General features: G+C 42.0%; 1 protein-coding gene across 3 annotated transcripts in view; it reads right to left on the bottom strand.

The window, feature by feature from the left end:
* PLCE1 (phospholipase C epsilon 1) overlaps nt 1–18,961 on the bottom strand; it is a 364,525-nt gene that overhangs the window by 140,892 nt on the left and 204,672 nt on the right. For all 3 annotated transcript variants that reach the window (XM_061162214.1, XM_061162213.1, XM_061162215.1), the window contains one exon: nt 16,678–16,994. In XM_061162214.1, the coding sequence (XP_061018197.1) occupies nt 16,678–16,994 (317 nt within the window). The remainder of the gene's footprint in view (nt 1–16,677; nt 16,995–18,961) is intronic.

Below are 18,961 nucleotides of genomic sequence, written 5' to 3'. Positions count from 1 at the left end.
TAAGGCATTAAGCCAAAACCCACCTTCTCCTTTATATGACAGACCCACCTACTTTTCCCATGTGGCAGAGTTTCTTAAAGCATGCTTTATAATAGGTACCAGGCCTACAGCTATGCAATACTCAAATATTTTTATGAAATATTGCCTTCTAAGAGAGTTCCAATGTACATGAGCACAATAAATGACCTGAGAAGTCCTGCAATGAGAAAAGAAAAAGTTATCGTTTGCCCAGGCTGCGGCATATGCATATGCCACATGAATGATACTGACTTCCTACACTTTAGGAGATGCTGCTCTAGTCCAGTCAAATCCCTCAAACAAACCAGCATTTTCTGGCCTCATTTCTTTTTTAAAAAAATAATTTATTTGTTTATTTTTGACTGTCTGGGTCTCTGTTGCTGTGTGGGCTTTTCTCTAGTTGCGGTAAGCAGAGGTTACGCTTTGATAGAGTGTGTGGGCTTCTCACTGTGGTGCCTTGCCCTGTTGTGGGGCACAGGCTCTAGAGTGCGCCAGCTTAGTAGTTGTGGCAGCTCTGTTGTTGTGGAACGTGAGCTCAGCAGTTGCAGCACATGGGCTCAGTTGTTGTAGCTCCCAGGCTCCAGGGCACAGGCTCAACAGTTACCGTGTGCGGGCTTAGTTGCTCTGTAGCATGTGGGATCTTCCCAGACCAGGGACTGAACCTGTGTCTCCTGCACTCCTGCCTGCCTGGCAGGCAGATTCTTTACTCCTGAGCCACCAGGGAAGCCCTGCCCTCATCTCTTTATTCATGGTATTTCCTGGGGCAAGTATTTATTGTGTAATTAGATACATAGTGCTACACATATAGCAATAAAACAGAGTTTGGGCTCTGGGGTCATGAAAGCCTGAATTTCATCTTAGTTTAGTCACTCTCTAGCTGTGTGATAACTGGACAAATTATGTAGCCTTTCTGAATCTCAGTTTTCTTATTTGCAAAATAAAGCAGTGATTCCCATCTTTCAGAGTTGTGTGGAAACTAAAAGTGATTAGGTATGTAAAGTGCTTGGCATGGTGCCCAGTGCAAGGCACAGAATTAACAGTGGTTACATTATTAATTTCTCTGTCATCCTCATTATCATCATCATTGTTATTTAAGTAAATGGAATAACAATTAGACATCCTCCAACAGCTATTTGTCAAATTAACCAAATTTTTTCTTTCCTTTTTAGAGGATAATTTGACTTGCATATCAGGCATGTTTACTGGTTTTAAGAAATCATTTCACAGAGTATCTCAAGCTACACCCAGAAACAAAATAAGGAACATCTGTCAGATGACTGCATTATGGAAATTTACATCTAGCTTAAAAACACTACATAAAGAGGAGATATGTGGTTCAGGGAAACCTGATGAGCAGTCTAACGATGTGCCAAAAGGCTTCCTGTTAATTCTTATTTGGTTTGACATGTTTACCAACAATTTGCATTTAAAAACATGAGACATGTGTATCAAACCTGAATATAAAAAAAATATATATATATGGGGAGTGGAAGCTAATACATAACTAAATTAATATTCAAAACAGTGTGGAGATTTCTTAAAAAACTGGAAATAGAACTGCCATATGACCCAGCAATCCCACTTCTGGGCATACACACTGAGGAAACCAGATCTGAAAGAGAAACGTGCACCCCAATGTTCATCGCAGCACTGTTTATAATAGCCAGGACATGGAAGCAACCTAGATGCCCATCAGCAGATGAATGGATAAGGAAGCTGTGGTACATATACACCATGGAATATTACTCAGCCATTAAAAAGAATTCATTTGAACCAGTCCTAATGAGATGGATGAAGCTGGACCCATTATACAGAGTGAAGTAAGCCAGAAAGATAAAGAACATTACAGCATACTGACACATGTATATGGAATTTAGAAAGGTGATAACGATAACCCTATATGCAGAACAGAAAAAGAGACACAGAAATACAGAACAGACTTTTGAACTCTGTGGGAGAATGTGAGGGTGGGATATTTCAAAAGAACAGCATGTATGCTATCTATGGTGAAACAGATCACCAGCCCAGGTGGGATGCACGAGACAAGTGCTCCGGCCTGGTGCACTGGGAAGACCCAGAGGAATCGAGTGGAGAGGGAGGTGGGAGGGGGGATCGGGATTGGGAATACATGTAAATCCATGGCTGATTCATATCAATGTATGACAAAACCCACTGGAAAAAAAAATAATAAAAATAATTAAAAAAAAAAAAAAAGAGAAAAAAAAAATTTTTTTTGACAGGTTTTAATGTGCCTAAAGAAAACACTTAGTAGACTTAAATATCAAATACTACCTCCATATAAGAAAACAATAAACACGGACTTCCTGAAGATCCCATGGCTAAGACTCCATGCTCCCAATCCAGGGGGCCCAGGTTGGATCCCTGGTCAGGGAACTAGATCCTGGAAGCCAAAACTAAAGATCCTACATGCTACAACTAAGACCCAGCACAGCTAAATAAATAAATATTTTCAAAAAAGGAAACTACAAACAAAACAACCTATGCACAGAGAAAATTTGAGCATGGTCTCTTTGTATGATACAAGTCTAGGGGTTTTAGTTGATCATCAGTGGGCTAATAATTAGACAGAAAAAGTAAAGAGCAGGAGAATGACCCAGTTGCAAGAAAGAAGAGTCTCACTATTCAAAGCAGATTCAGTTCATTTCAGTTCAGTCACTCAGTCGTGTCCGACTCTTTGCGACCCCATGAATCGAGAGGACCTCATTTCTTAAGAGGGATGTTCAAAAATAATACAAGTTTGGACAGTGTGAGGAATGCCCAATCTTGAGAGAACCAAACCAAAGGAAGACAGTTTCTATTAGCCCCCTGGAAGGAACAGGTAGAATTTATGAAGAGGCAGATTTCAGTTTAAGGAAAATTTTTAAAACAAATTGAGTTCCATCAATATAACAGGCTCATTAAAATGGAATGAACTCTGTCTTTGGAAGTTTTTAGCAAAAGCCAGGTCAGACTATGCAAGGGAGAGATTCCTACAGTTGGTGGAGATAGGAGAACATACCATAATCTCTGAAACTTCATCAGTGATAAAGTTTATAATTGTGTCTGATAAAAGCCTTACCAACATCTGAGGCTCTGAAGCCCTTGGCCATGCTCGAGAGAGATGTGCCTGTTTGACTCTCTTCCACTATCACAGTCCTATGTCCCATGTGGCAGGAATCCCCCTAGTTGCTATTTATTGAGTACCTATCCTGTACTGAGAGATCTTATACACATTAGCTTGCTTAAATGTCCCAATAATTATGTGAATTTTATAAAATTAGCCCATTTCACAGATGGGAAATATGAAGCTGATTATCAAGTAATGTGATCACTTACTTGTCTAGAGTCCCATAGTGAGTAAGGGCAGAACCTGGACGCAAAACCAGACTTTGAAACAGAATCTTACTCTTTCCACTACCTATGGTACCTCTCCAACCACTGTCTCTCCTGTGACAGGTGATACTTGGCACTGCCTTTTTCTAAATATGTGTATTTATTTAATATTTTATGTCTTATGTGTCTGGAACTTGACTGTAAATTCCTTGAACAAAGGGACATGTCTTGCTAATTATGTCCAACAACATCTATGTCAAGAAACAAGTGGTAATACCAATTAGCATTATTCATTTATTAACTATATATGAAAGCTATAAGGAAAGCTGAGCACTGAAGAATTGATGCTTTTGAACTGTGGTGTTGGAGAAAACTCCTGAGACTCCGTTGGACTGCAAGGAGACTTAACTAGTCAATCCTAAAAGAAATTAGTCCTGAATATTCATTGGAAAGACTGATGCTGAAGCTGAAACGCCAATACTTTGGCCACCTGATGCAAAGAACCGACTCATTGGAAAAGACCTTGACACTGGGAAAGATTGAAGGCAGGAGGAGAAGGGGACAATAGAGAATGAGAAAGTTGGATGGCATTGCCAACTTAGCGGACATGAGTTTGAGCAAGATCTGGGAGTTGGTGATGGACAGGGAAGCCTGGTGTGCTGCAGTCCCTGGGGTCGAAAAGAGTCAGACATGACTGAGTGACTAAACTAAACTGATTTATTAAATATGTATTAAGCATCTAGTACTTAAACTTAACATTCAGAAAACTAAGATCATGGCATCTGATCCCATCACTTCATTGCAAATAAGTGGGGAAACAATGTCAACAGTGACAGACTTCATTTTTTTGAGCTCCAAAATCACCGCAGATGGTGACTGCAGTCATGAAATTAAAAGACACTTGCTCTTTGGAAGAAAAGCTATGACCAACCTAGATAGCATATTAAAAAGCAGAGACATTACTTTACCAACAAAGGTCCATCTAGTTAAAGCTATGGTTTTCCCAGTAGTCATGTATGGATGTGAGAGTTGGACTATAAAGAAAGCTGAGCACCGAAGAATTGATGCTTTTGAGCTGTGGTGTTGGGGAAGACTCTTGAGAGTCCCTTGGACTGCAAGGAGATCCAACCAGTCAATTCTAAAGGAGATCAGTCCTGAATATTCATTGGAAGGACTGATGCTGAAGCTGAAACTCAAAAACTTTGGCCACCTAATGTGAAGAACCAACTCATTGGAAAAGACCCTGATGCTGGGAAAGATTGAAGGTGGGAGGAGAAGGGGACGACAGAGGATGAGATGGTTGGATGGCATCACCAACACGATGGACATGAATTTGAGTAGGCTCCGGGAGTTGGTGATGGACAGGGAAGCCTGGCATGCTGCAGTCCATGGGGTTGCAAAGAGTCAGAGAGGACTGAGCAACTGAACTGAACTGAACTTAAATGACACTTGGCAAAGAACCAGACCTACAGCAATGAACAGGGTAAGCAGGTTTCTGACAAAAAGTAAACAAGTCAATGGCTTCCCTGACTTTTGAACTGAGACATGATCAAGAAAAAGCAGACACCAGCAGTGGGGGAGACAGTCTTTGGTCTAGGGAACAACAAGTGCAAAGCCTGCGTGGGAAGAACCAGTTCAGCGTCTTCAGGAACAGAATGAAGTCCAGTGTGGTTGGAACAGAGCCAGATACAAAGATGGCTGGAGAAGCTGATGGGGCAAAATCATGCAGGATCTTGCCATTTTGGATTTCATTCCAAATGCAAAGGGAAGACCTAGTGGAATTTTTAGGAAGTGGCTCAGCAGTAAAGAATCTGCCTGCAATGCAGGGGACACAGGTTCGATCCCTGGATGGGAAGATCCCCTGAAGAAGGAAATGGCAACCCACTCCAGGGTTCTTGCCCAGCAAATCCCATGGACAGAGGAGCCTGGTGGGCTACAGTCCATGGGGCTGCAAAGAGTTGGACATGACTTAGCAATTAAACAACAGCAGTGATCTGATCCACTTCATATTTATAAAATACCACACTGGCCACTGTGTGGAGAAAAGGATTATAGGATATGCAAGCATCAAAGTAGTACTGGAGGTGAGTGCAATGGTGACTGGCTCCAAGGTGGTGGCAGGGGGAATGCTAAAGTGAAAAAAGGGAAAGTGTTAGTTGCTCAGTTGTGTACGACTCTTTGTGACTCCATGGACTGTAACCCACCAGGCCTCTCTGCCCATGGAACTCTCCAGATAAGAATACTGGAGTGGGTAGCCATTCTCCTCTCCAGGTGATCTTCCCGACTGAGGGATCGAACCCACATCTTCCACACTGCAGGAAGATTCTTTACCATCTGAGCCACCAGGAAAACTCCTAGGGGAAATGCTAAGGAGTAGTCCAATTCCAGGTGTATTTTGTAAGTCGAGCAGATGCGACTTGCTGATGGTTTGGGTGTTGGCAGTCTGGGTAGAGAGAGTAAATCAAGAGTGACTCCTAGCTTGTTAGATTGAGCACCCAGGTAGATGCTGAAATGAGAGGAAGGAGATAAATGGGGAAAATACTATGTGGTATGTGAATAGGGTAGAGAGAAGGCAGTAGTTCTGTTTTGGTCATATTTGAGATGCCTTTTAGACATTAGAATGTAAGCTTTATGCATGGAGGGGCTCTGTCTTGATTCTTTGCTGTATCCCCAGCACACAAAACAGTACCTAGAATACAAGACGTACCTTGGTAAAAATCTGTTGAATGATAAAAGCCAAGGCGGGGCATCAAGAAGGCAACTGGATTTATGAATGTTTAAATCTCTTTGGTGAATGTAGATTCTTGGCAAAGCATAAATTTTCTGCCTTGGCTCCTACATGTGCAGTAAAGACCTCTGAGAGAGTGGTTTTTCAGAGAGTTGAATTAAACATCCTAACAGGGTCAGTTAAGGCAGTCCTGGGGAGAGTCTCAAAAGCCCAGTCTCTTTCCCTCAGTGTCACTCAGTGACATGCCTGATGGCAAAGAATATGGGGTCTTGAGAAGCTGCTGGAGTGTTTCTCTGAGTCATGTTAACTGTTTCCAGTTAAAAATAAATACTTCTCATGTACGTCAAAATCGTATTTGTCTGTTTGCTAATTTCCACTGGATGCATTCTTATTTTTATCAGTCCAGGGATTGAAGTAGCAACTTGATGCTTACTTTCAACAGAATAAAACAGGCCTCCAATGAATCTATGGCTTTGGCAGTTCTCTTTCTAGAATGGCTAAACACTAAAGGCATGATGTGAGCCTTAAGCAGGGTAAATAAGAATAAAAATATCCTGTCATAGTAATAAAATAGTTTGAATATTGAAGACTTCAAAACCAAGTGCTCTAGGACCAAAAATAAAAAAATACAGAAAGAAAGAAGGAAGGAAGGAAAGAGCAAATAGGCAAATAAGCAAGCCATCACATTTAACATTTATTGTTCATTTATCTATTTAGACAATTTTCAACTATTATACTGTCTCCAAAGACTGGAATCATTTCCCCCCTATTTGTTTTGGGATACAGCTTTATTCTTCTCTTCGAAAACCTGTGCTCCTGATGGTCTAGAGTCATGATTCTCAACCATTGGTGGCATCAGTAATATATAGTGGAACTTTCTAAAAATACAGATCCCCAGGCCCACCATGGATTCATACAGCCAGAATCTCCTGTGGACTAGCTCCAGGCATGTGTGTATTTGAAAAATATTCAGATGCCCATTGCTTTCATTCTGCTGATCAACGAAAGCCACTGTTAAAGGAAATCATGTTTGATGTTTAAAGCATGAACTCAGGCGTGGAGGGACTGATTCACAAGATACTGAGCAGGTCCTCTCCAAAGCCTTCTCCTGCTGCCCCAAATTGGAGCACAACTAGAGAACAGCCAAAAAAAATCCACAAAATAACTGTACTCCCAGTCTTTCAAGGAGTACAGGTACAACTAAAGATTTTGAATTTCAAAAGCCATGCCTGTTGGGAGTATAAGTTTCATGCAAAATTGAAATACAGAAAAAGAGGAGGAAAAAGATTTGCAGATGTGGTGTGGTCAAGGAAGGAGAATAAAGAAACAAAGGGAAAAAAAAATTTTTTTTTGGCTGCACTGCACAGCATGTGGGATTTTAGTCCCCTGACCAGGGATCAAACCTACACCCCCTGCATCAGGAGCCTGGAGTCTTAACCACTGGATGAGGCAAGTCCCTAAAGCAAAATTTTTATTTTATTCTTTTTTTGGCAGCCTACATTCTCAAGTACCCAGTACCTAAGGAGATTTCAAAACCAAAACGGAAACTTTAAAAGCCAAAGACCTTAAATCCCGTTTCTGCCTGGTACTGGGAAATGACAGTTTATTCTATTACTTTTCTAGGACAATGTTCTCAGACATTGTGCAATACCACTGTCCTACCCATTTCCAGCTCCACAGTCTGCCAATTCAAAGGAGATGCCACATTTTCAATATCATGGAGTCTACAAGGAGGTCAACAGTGTTATACATGTTGAAATAATAAAGAATATTTGAATATCGTTGTGAAGCAAATGGTTTAATTCAGAATAAAAGACCAAGGTGAGGAAAAAGGGCTCTTATGGCTTCTGATTCAATGGCACCAGGTTAACGAATCAAGAATATTGGCTTCAGAAGTCAGACCACCTGAGTTCAAACACTAACTCTGAAGCCATGGGTCATTTACTTAGCCTCTCTGTGCTTCCATTTTATCATCTGTTAAGTGAGGGGATAAGAATAAAAAGTGGGATCTATTATAATTAGTTATTGTGAAAATGCAGCTATTTTAGTTTTGTTTGTAACTGACATTGAACCCAGGACTGTGTCTTGGGTCCTCACTAAGTGCTTTACCCACGTCATCTCTCTGACTTATATCAACCATGTGAAGTAGGTACTATTAATATCCCCAGAGAAAGATGAGGGATTAGGTACTTGGCTTGAGGTTCCACAGTGAGAAATGATGGATTAGAACCCAGGCAGGCCACTGTAGATAGGGAAACCTAGGGTATTTTGAAAGACCACTGTAAGTTAATGATTACTCAAGAAAGCTATCAAAACTCCCCGAAGCAGGCTTGCTTCTATAAAGGCATAAATAAATGCACGAGATATACTCCAGGCCATTAGGTGAAAGAAAAATGTCACCACCCGTGTCTACTGGTTTGAGTAAGTGCTATGATAATCCTAGTTTGACCTCATAGGGTCAGACTCTCTCTTGCCTGATATAGGGAGGAGCCAGAGATCTAAGTCTGATACCTACTTAAAGAAGGTGTCTTCCCCCCTCCCTGACTTTCCTTTGGTTATAAAAGGGCAGCGTATTTAATCCTCGGGGCAGAGCCCCCGTGCCTTCCTGCTTGCATCTCTCACAAGTGTCCTATATTCATAAATCAGTTGGACATGACCGAAGCGACTTAGCACGCACGTATTTCTTTAGTCCAGAAACTTCTGAACTAAAATTTCTGTTCCCTGGGGAATGCGGCATGAAATTTCCAGGGAAATGAATACCATTTCTGCTCTCAGAGGTATGCCTCTAGGGAGAAGTGCTTTCACAAGGAAAAATCTGGTTTTCCAAAGAGAGCTGAAATTTCCCTTACCCTGAGAGAGCTTTACTACTTACCTCATGAGTATTCCAATATGAGGGAAAATAGTTTGTACAGCAGTCCTGAGCAGAGGATTTGTTTGGCTTTCTGCATGAAAGAGTATGAGTGTGGGGGACAGGAAGCTTTGATAGGAAACTTTCCTAACAAGGTTGAGTGTACAAATTCAAAACCAATATTTTTTAAAAAAATATTTCAAGTGAAGGAACACATTTGGTCATTGTTGTTGGTTTAGTCACGAAGACGTGTTCAACTCTTTGCAACCCTGTGGACTGTAGTTCTCCAGGCCCCTCTGTCTGTGGAATTACCCAGGCAAGAATACTGGAGTGGTTGCAATTTCCTCCTCCAGTGGACCTTCCTGACCCAAGCCAGGGAGCCAGGGATCAAACCCTGGTCTCATGCATTACAGGTGGTCTTATGCATTGCAGGCAAATTCTTTACCAACTGAACCACAGGGAAGTTCCCATTGATCATGATGATATGTTATGCTTTTTTCTTATTATGCTAAAATGGTATTTCCTGGGCTACGAACAGAGAGACTTCAGGATGTTGGAATTTGTCAAAGCGATCATGATCCCTTAAGATTATATTCGTTGCAGCTGAAGATGGAAAAGCTCTATACAGTCAGCAAAAACAAGACCAGGAGCTGACTGTGGCTCAGATCATGAACTCCTTATTGCCAAATTCAGACTTAAATTCAAGAAAGTAGGGAAAACCACTAGGCCATTCAGGTATGACCTAAATCAAATCCCTTACAATTGCACAGTGGAAGTGACAAATAGATTCAAGGGATTAGATCTGATAGACAGAGTCCCTGAAGAACTATGGATGGAAGTTCCTAACATTGTACAAGAGGGGGTGATCAAAATCATCCCCAAGAAAAAAATGCAATACGGCAAAATGGTTGTCTGAGGAGTCCTTATAAATAGCTGAGGAATGGGGAGAAGTGAAAGACAAAGGACAAAAGGAAAGCTATACCCATTTGAATGCAGAGTTCCAAAGAATAGCAAGGAGAGATAAGAAAGCCTTCCTAAGTGAACAAAGCAAAGAAATAGAGGAAACTAATAGAATGGGAAAGACTAGAGATCCCCTCAAGAAAATTAGATACCAAGGGAACATTTCACGCAAAGATGGGCTCAATAAAGGACAGAAATGGTATGGACCTAACAGAAGCACAAGATATTGAGAAGAGGTGGCAAGAATACATAGAAGAACTGTACAAAAAAGATCGTCATGACCCAGATAACCACAATGGTGTGATCACTCACCTACAGCCAGATCTCCTGAAGTGCAAAGTCAAGTGGGCCTTAGGAAGCATCACTACAAACAAAGCAAGTGGAGGTGGTAGAATTCCAGCTGAGCTATTTCAAATCCTTAAAGATGATGCTGTGAAAGTGCTGCACTCAATATGCCAGCAAATTTGGAAAACTCAGCAGTGGTCACAGAACTGGAAAAGTCAGTTTTCTTTCCAGTCCCAAAGAAAGGCAATGCCAAAGAATGTTCAAACTACTGCACAGTTGCACTCATCTCACACACTAGCAAAGTAATGCTCAAAATAATCCAAGGGAAGATCCAATAGTATGTGAACCAAGAATTTCCAGGTGTTCAAGCTGGATTTAAAAAAGGCAGAGGAACCAGAGATCAAAATGCCAACATCCGTTGGATCATAGAAAAAGCAAGAGAATTCCAGAAAAACATCTACTTCTACTTCATTGACTACACTAAAGCCTTTGTCTGTGTGGATCATAACAAACTGTGGAAAATTCTTAGAGAGAGGAATAACAGACCACCTTACCTGCCTCCTGAGAAACCTGTATGCAGGTCAAGAAGAAACAGTTAGAAGCAGACATGGAACAACAGACCGGTTCAAAATTGGGAGAGCAGCACATCAAGGCTGTATATTGTCACCCTGCTTATTTAACTTAAATGCAGAGTACATCATATGAAATGCTGGGCTGGATGAAGAACAAGTTGGAATGAAGACTGCCGGGAGAAATTTCAATAACCTCAGGTATGCAAATGACGCAACCCTTATGGCAGAAAGCAAAGAGGAACTAAAGAGCCTCTTGAAGGTGAAAGAGGAGAGTGTAAAAGCTGACTTAAAACTCAACATTCAATAACTAAGATCATGGCATCTGGTCCCATCAGTTCATGGCAAATAGATGGGGAAACAGTGGAAACAGTGAGAGACTTTATTTTCTTGGGCTCAAAAATCACTGCAGATGGTGACTGCAACCATGAAATTAAAAGTCGCTTCCTCCTTGGAAGAAAGGCTATGACTGACCTAGACAACATATTAAAAAGCAAAGTCCATATAGTCAAAGCTATGATTTTTCTCGTAGTCATGTATGAATGTGAGAGTTGGACCACAAAGAAGGCTGAACATTGAAGAATTGATGGCTTTGAACTGTGGTGTTGGAGAAGACTCTTGAGAGTCACTTGGACTGCAAGGAGAGCGAACCAGTCAATCCTAAAGGAAACCAACCCTGACTATTCATTGGAAGGTCTGATGCTGAAGCTGAAACTCCAATCCTTTGGCCACATGATGCAAAGAGCTGACCCATTGGAAAAGATCCTGATGCTGGGAGAGAGAGATTGAAGGCAGGAGGTGAAGGGGATGACAGAGGACAAGATGGATGTATGGCATCACTGACTCAATGGACATGAGTTTGAGCACATGCCGGGAGATGGTCAATGACAGGGAAGCATGGCGTGCTGCAATCCATGGGGTCACAAAGAGTCAGACATGACAGAGCAATGGAACAGCAAGGAGATTCTGGCTGAAAGGACTCAGGCCCAAACAGTCTTTCTCTGGTCAGATTGTTTATTTATTCTTATGATCTTTCCTAGAGAGTTAAGCCGCACCTTGGCACTCTTTATAGAGGGCATGACCTTTACACTGTTGAACTGACATTTGGTGAAACTCACCAGATGGAAGGGACAGGCAACACCTGAGTGTCACTCTGGACTGCCTACATTTGTGTGTCTAGAGAAGCAGGTTGATGATGGCTTAGGCTGACCAAACACAGGAGGGTGGGGGAAGGTCACCTGGGGTAAAGAGCCAGGGGGAATCTCTCCTGAGCCTCCTGGGGTCTCAGTCTAACTGGGGGCTCAGTCTTGGGCTCACCACCTGCCCTTGGATCAGCTGGTTCAAGAGAGGAGCTCTGAGAATGGTCTTGCTAAGACCTACTCAAAAAGAAAAGCTGCTCTCTCAGGGCATAGGATGATGGATTCTGACCCCAAAGGCCATCAGTGGGTGGACAACCAGACAAAAGCAGAGGCCATACTGAGGAGGCATAAGGTTTGAGAACTAGTGACTCATACACTGCTTCCCCAAATCATGTTCCATCACAGCCCTTTGCAAGAAAAGGGCGTGAACTCAAAGCTAGTAAGGATGCTCATCAATCTGTATTTGCCTTTCATCTCTTCTCAAAGGCACGTGATAAAGTATGTCATCTTTTTGGGAAAATTATCTACCAAAAAATGCCTCTCTGTCTCCTTTTCGTAGAGATAAATGGCTCTGGAATTAATTCGAAGAGAAACTAAAAACAGGGAGATCAGAAAGAATGTGGACTAGAAGTAGAGGTGGGAGAAAGGAAGAAGGAGTGGGGAAAAGAAAAATATGATTTGAGACTGTCAGAGCAAGGAAGTGGGTGGCCAGGAAGTGAGCCTGCTGAGCCTGAGAGGAGCAAGAGAGAACACTGGCTTCTCGGAGCTTCAGAACAAGAATATGACTACAGAGGGGTCTGGGTCAAAAGGGCTCAGCAAGCCCTGCCTTCCAAACCAAGGGGAGCAGGATTGAGCCCATCCCTAGGGCCCCCTAGTGGCTCAGATGGTAAAGAATCTGCCTGCAATGCAGGAGACCTGGGTTTGATCCCCGGGTTGGGAAGATCCTCTGGAGAAGGAAATGGCAACCCACTACAGTATTCTTGCCTGGAAAATCCCATGGACGGAGGAGGCTGGTGGGCTACAGTCCATGGGGTCACAAAAAGCTGGACATGACTGAGGGACTAACACTTTTTACTTTTCACTAGGACCCCCTTGACTACCACTGGCTTGGGGGCTGGCTCCTTGTGCCTGCTTCTGCTTACTTACAAGGATAAAGAAAAGTCACTAGCAAGTACCAGTCTTGACATCGGGCAGGAGAAGGGGAAATGGGGAGAAATTTTGCTTCCAAGCCACAATCTAAATGGATTTTAAATGATTTATCTCCTGGCCTTCCTTAACATAAGCCAAAACCCCTTTCAGTTATTTCATGACTGTACTTGGAGCTGCATTTTTACCATATTTTCCTAAGAATTAATGTTATGCAACACTGCCTGAGAGGCATCAGGGATATTCTTCCCTTTCCCCAACATTACAGTTAAGTCCTTATGTAAAGAGTTGTTAGGATTTGGGAAACTTCTAGCTCATGATCACATTCTCCTGACAATTAGGAGCAAGCTGCCTCAGACCATGACCATGAGGATTTCCTGCTCATGACAAGAACTGGTCATATTGTATTCTTGCCCAGAATGGCCTCCTCCCGTTTCCTGAGATGGTCCCCCTCTATCCCAACCACCCCTCAAGGCCTGGCCACAAACACCAGTGTGAAGGAGAGTCTGATCGCCCACCTGGATACTTCAACTCCCACCATCTGTGTCACTCACACAGCACATAATTTCTGTCTTTTTTGGTATAAATTTGTGCCCCTGCCTGACTACAATCTAAGACTGGTAGCTTCTGGCAGCCACAGACTGTTACTCACTTTCCTTAGCGCTTTTCCACTATGGTCTCCTGCTTCTGAGAAGTACAGAAAACAAGTCAACTGAAAGATTGAATGCTTGAACAAATGCATTTGCCTTTCTCCTAAGTGACTAGCAATGAAGCTAGTATTCTCTCTCTTGTCTTTGAGATTCTCCCATGTTAAAGAAAAATATATTTTACTTCCATTGAGGAAAGTGCATTTATTTTGTATATCCAATTCTGAAAGAACCAAACATGGGATAATAATGTTGTAAATTTTCATCATATGTTGTTCAGTCGCTAAGTTGTGTCTGACTCTCTGAGATCCCATGGACTGCAATCCACCAGGCTTCCTTGTCCTTTACTAACTCCTGGAGTTTGTTCAAACTCATGTCCATTTAGTCAATGATGCTAATTTCTTATTTAAAAGAGATGTTTGGCACACCAATTTAAAAAAGAGAAGTTTACAGAATAGTAGGTGCTCAATAAATAAATCTTGAGTGAGTGAATGAATGAATGAATGGTAATAGGAAATTGGATAAAAATAGAAATGGTAGGAGAAGTAGAAAAAGAGTAGATGCACAAGAAGTTAAAGGAGACCTTGGGCCTGAGTCAGAGATCTTCTGACCTGAGTCAGAAATGCTTATTTTACTACAAACTTTAACTTGGTAATTCAACAGGTAGAGAGGCAAGGCAATTGGTTGAGAAGAAAATTTACTTTAAAGACAGACATCTGGATCCTGACATCACTCAGCCACTGTGTGACCTTGGACAAGTGACTCAACCTCTCTGAGCTTCACTATTTTTTTTAAAAAACCTTTTAATTTTGAACTAATTTTAGATTTACAGGAAAGTTACAAAAATACAGAGAGTTCTTGTACATAGTTCACCCAACTTCTTCCAGTGTTAGCATCTTTTATAACCATAGTCCCACTATCACAACAAGGAAATTAACATTGATACATTCATACAAATTAAACTACATGCATTATTAGAATTTCACCAGTTTCCCATCAATATCCTTCTTCTAGTCCAGGATGTAATAGGACCCTAAACTATATTTAGTTGAGCACAAAATTCCTGGTCTCCTCTAGTTTTTGACAATCACCATTCATGACCCTGACACATTTGAAGAGTAGAAGGGCCTTCAATTTGGGATTGTCTGATTTTTTTTCTCATATTGTGGTTCAAAGCCCAGGCTCTGAGACCTGACTCTGTGGGTTTCAGTATCGCTGTTGCCACCTACTACCTATAGGACCTTTTGAAAAGAATTTCACCTCCTCGTGTCTGTTTCCCCTTTGGTAAAATGGGGTTAATGACAAGAATCTGTCTCCCAAGGTTGGTTGTGAGGAACAAATAAGTGGCACATGTTAAATAATCAGCATGACAGTGCTAGATGACTACTAGCAATTCCTATGAATCACGATCTCCCTTTGAGAAATGATGCTCAGGGCATCTCTGGAACACAGAGCTGTTTGAGATCAGCCTCTAACACTCTCTTCATCCACTGGGCCTCACTGTCATGATATAACCATCACCAGGGTCATGATTGACTGGCTATGGAGGCTGCAAGGTGAGCTGCTATGGTTGGAAAGTGTTTAAGTAACAAAGTTTGATTGATCCTCTGCCAACCAGAGATATATGAGACCTAGGATATTCTGTTAGCATTTAGGTAGTTTACTAAATGATGAGGAAACTACTGTGTTTGTGGAATTCAACCAACCAACACCCACCAAACACACAGACTGAAATTCTGTGTTTTAATATTCAAGACAAGGAAATGAAGTCTAAAAGAAATAAAATATAGAACAGAAAGCTCTGGGTGTGGGGTTAGGCTATGGAGTGAAAGTATTCTTTAAGTCCAGGAGCACAGCATCCCCTGACCCTAGCACTTCATAGAGACCTGCCTCTCTATCCTGTCCTTCATCCTTGGTCCAAGGTCACAGGGTGTCCAGCAAGCTCCCAGCAAGCTCCTAGACCTCTTATAATACCTCCCTTCTAGGTGTTCCCAGACTCTGGTCACACCTGTCCTTTTTAGAAGTTGCTTCTGGCAAGGTCTCGGAGGCCTTAGAGGGACTTTCTGGGGCTGAGAAATTGATGGTATATAGAGGTCAGGAATGAGGCAATTCATTGTCCTTCAAGACCATGTTCCTCCCAGCACTCCTGACCCAGGTGTATTAGTGTTTAATTTCTGCGGGGGAGAACTGACAATAGCAGATGGAGTGGGCTAGAAGGACCCCATGGGCAAGGGATCATGTCATCAAACTCCAAATTAAGACACCTGGGCTTACAAGGAGGAAAGGAGGAGGCAATTTGACATTGAGCCCGGGGAGAACATTTTGGCAAGGGCATACAGAAAATGAGGGGTTCTGGTTGTCCAAAGGGTGAAAGCTTGTAGAACATGGTTATGCTATGGGATGGAGATGGGCTCAATTAGGTTGAAGGGTGAAGTGGAGTGAAAGGGAGGATGACAGTGTGTCTATCTCATTGCCTGGAAAGAAAACAGTCATCATGGAAGCGTCAAGACAGACAGGCAGATGAGATAGCAGTAACAAACAAACCTAAAAGGAGAAATGCCTAAAGGTCACTTACTAGCCGTTAGACAAAGACAAATATCATATGACATTGTTTATATGTGAAATATAAAAAAATGGTACAAATGAACTTATTCACAAAACAGAAGTAGAGTCACAGATGTAGAAAACAAACTTATGGTTACCGGGGGAAAGTGGGGGAGGGACAAATTGGGTGATTGGGATGGACATACATACATTACTATATATAAAACAGATAATTAATAAGGACCTATTGCATAGCACAGGGGACTCTACTTAATATTCTGTAATGTCCTATAAAGGAAAAGAATTAAAAAGGCATACGTATATGTATAGCTTATTCACTTTGCTATACAGCAAAAACGGATACAACATTATAATCAATTATATTTCAATTAAAAATTAACTAAAAATGAAAAAAATCACCAGTGATTCAATCACAACAAATCTGAGAGTGGCTTCTTACCTCATTAAATCTCATCACAAGATCTTCGAGGGCGTTGTGCTCTCCATTCTGGGAGGTAAGAATGGATGCTGAGATGGATGCTTTGAGGGAGGGCAGGGACCTCTGACGTTCTGTGGTGCCCAAGCCCCGGGTCAAGAAGAAAAGATAGTCAACTGGCAAGACCCTTCGGTAAATATTTTGCTCCTGCTCCATCAGGATGCTGGCGACTTCCTCTGGGAATTGGATGAGGGGCTTCAGATCAATCAGTTCCTTGCTGATCCCAGCTGAACTTGAAGGAAGGGCACTGGAATTGGCCATAGACGTGCCTGGTTGGCGTTCTGAAATAAAGCAACAGAAGCCATGGTTACACTGTGATTGGTATCCCCTACCACAGATATTTGGGCTTCCCAGGTGGTGCTAGAGAACGCTAAAGAACCAGAAGATGTAAGAGACATGGGTTTGATCCCTGGTTTGGGAAGATCCCCTGGAGGAGGGCATGGCAACCCACTCCAGTATCCTTGCCTGGAGAATACCATGGACAGAGGAGCCTGGCTGGCTACAGTCCATAGGGTCGCAAAGAGTTGGACATGACTGAAATGACCTGGCATGCATGCATGCACAACAGATATTTACTTGAGAGCCATTCAGAATCCTACAGCTTTCTCCCTAGATGTACATCGACAGATGAAGGGATAAAGAAGCTGTGGTACATATATACAATGGAATAATACTCACTCATCAAAGGAACAAATTTGAGTCAGTTGAACTGAGGTGGGTGAATCTAGAGCTTGTTATACAGAGGGAAGTAGATCAAAGAGAGAAAAACAAATAATGTATATTAACACATATATATGAAACCTAGAAAAATGGTACTGATGAATCTATTTGTAGGGCAAAAATAGAGACGCAGATGTAGAGAACAGACTTGTGGACACAGTGTTAGAGGGTGAGGAGAGGGTGAGACAAACCACTAAAACATATACATTACCATATGTAAAACAGATAGCTAACGGGAAGTTCCTATGTAACACGGAAGCTCAACCCGGTGCTCTGTGACAACCTAGAGGGGTGGGCTGGGGTGGGGGGTGGGAGGGAGGTTCAAGAGGGAGGGGATATTTGTATACTTATGGCTGATTCATGTCATTGTATGGCAGAAACCAATAGAGTATTATAAAGCAATTATCTTCTAATTAAAAATAAAATTTAAAAAAATCTTATAGGTTTATCAACCAAAGTTTCTGCTTGGTGAATAGTCTATACTATCTCTCCTGTTATGGAGACCTTTCTGATATCTGTCTTGCCCCCCTCCCACTCTTTGGTTTCCCATTTTCAGAAGCAGAAGTGATCTAGCACACCATTCCCTAACCAGTTCACTGTGACACTCCGCAGAGTATTAGTGAAGGAGAATGTACTATTTGCTTCCTCATCCTTCAGGGCTAACCATCAGTCTGAAAAGGAATGAGGGTGGGCACGGGCAACGCAACTGAAATGGAAGAGGAAAGAAGGCTGTAAGGGGAGGAGGCCTATACACGTATAGGGATGTGCACCCTGTGTGCAAACACACCAGAGACCTAAGGACCCTCCGCACACCAGATTTCAAAACTTCACGGTCTACCCTGCCAATATCCCACCCTCAAAGATGCCAGTTCCACTGAGATTTATTTGGGGGTTTTCAGGAACAGAGGGCTTCCTTGATGGCTCAGACAGTAAAGAATCTGCCAGTCATGCAAGAAACCCAGGTTCAATCCCTGGGTTGTGAAGATTTCCTGGAGAAGGAAAGCGTAACTGACTCTAGTATTCTTGCCTGGAGAATCCCATAGACAGAGGAGCCTGGAGGTCTATAGTCCATAGGGTTGCAAAGAGTTGGATACAACTGAGTGACAAACACTTTACTTTCCTTACAGGGACAGAACCACCTATACAAGTAAGGAAGAAATAGGTAATAAGGAGATATATCTAAATAAATAAAATAAAGTTTATTGCCTGTTTCACAACTAATAATAAGAAGGTGGTAGCAGGAAGGAAGGTAGCAAGTGCATTAGATAGAAGTCCCAAAGGCATTCATTCATAGACTCAAAATTATTCTCTTAGCACATGTTCACTTTGCCACAGTGGATATCTCCACCTTCCATTTCTTCCTTTCCACTGACTCTTCTTTGCCTAGAGAGATGTTAATTACCTTTATCCTTAAACACAAACCAGTAAAATATCCCTTCTCCCTTAAACTTCAACTAGCCTTACCCTGCATTACCTACCTTCTCTAAAGGGTAGTCTACTTTCCCTGATTCCTTCCTCTATGAGTGTG

Source organism: Dama dama, chromosome 15 (assembly GCF_033118175.1).
Source record: "Dama dama isolate Ldn47 chromosome 15, ASM3311817v1, whole genome shotgun sequence".
NCBI lineage: Eukaryota > Metazoa > Chordata > Mammalia > Artiodactyla > Cervidae > Dama > Dama dama.
This window is presented reverse-complemented; position numbering and strand designations above follow the sequence as displayed.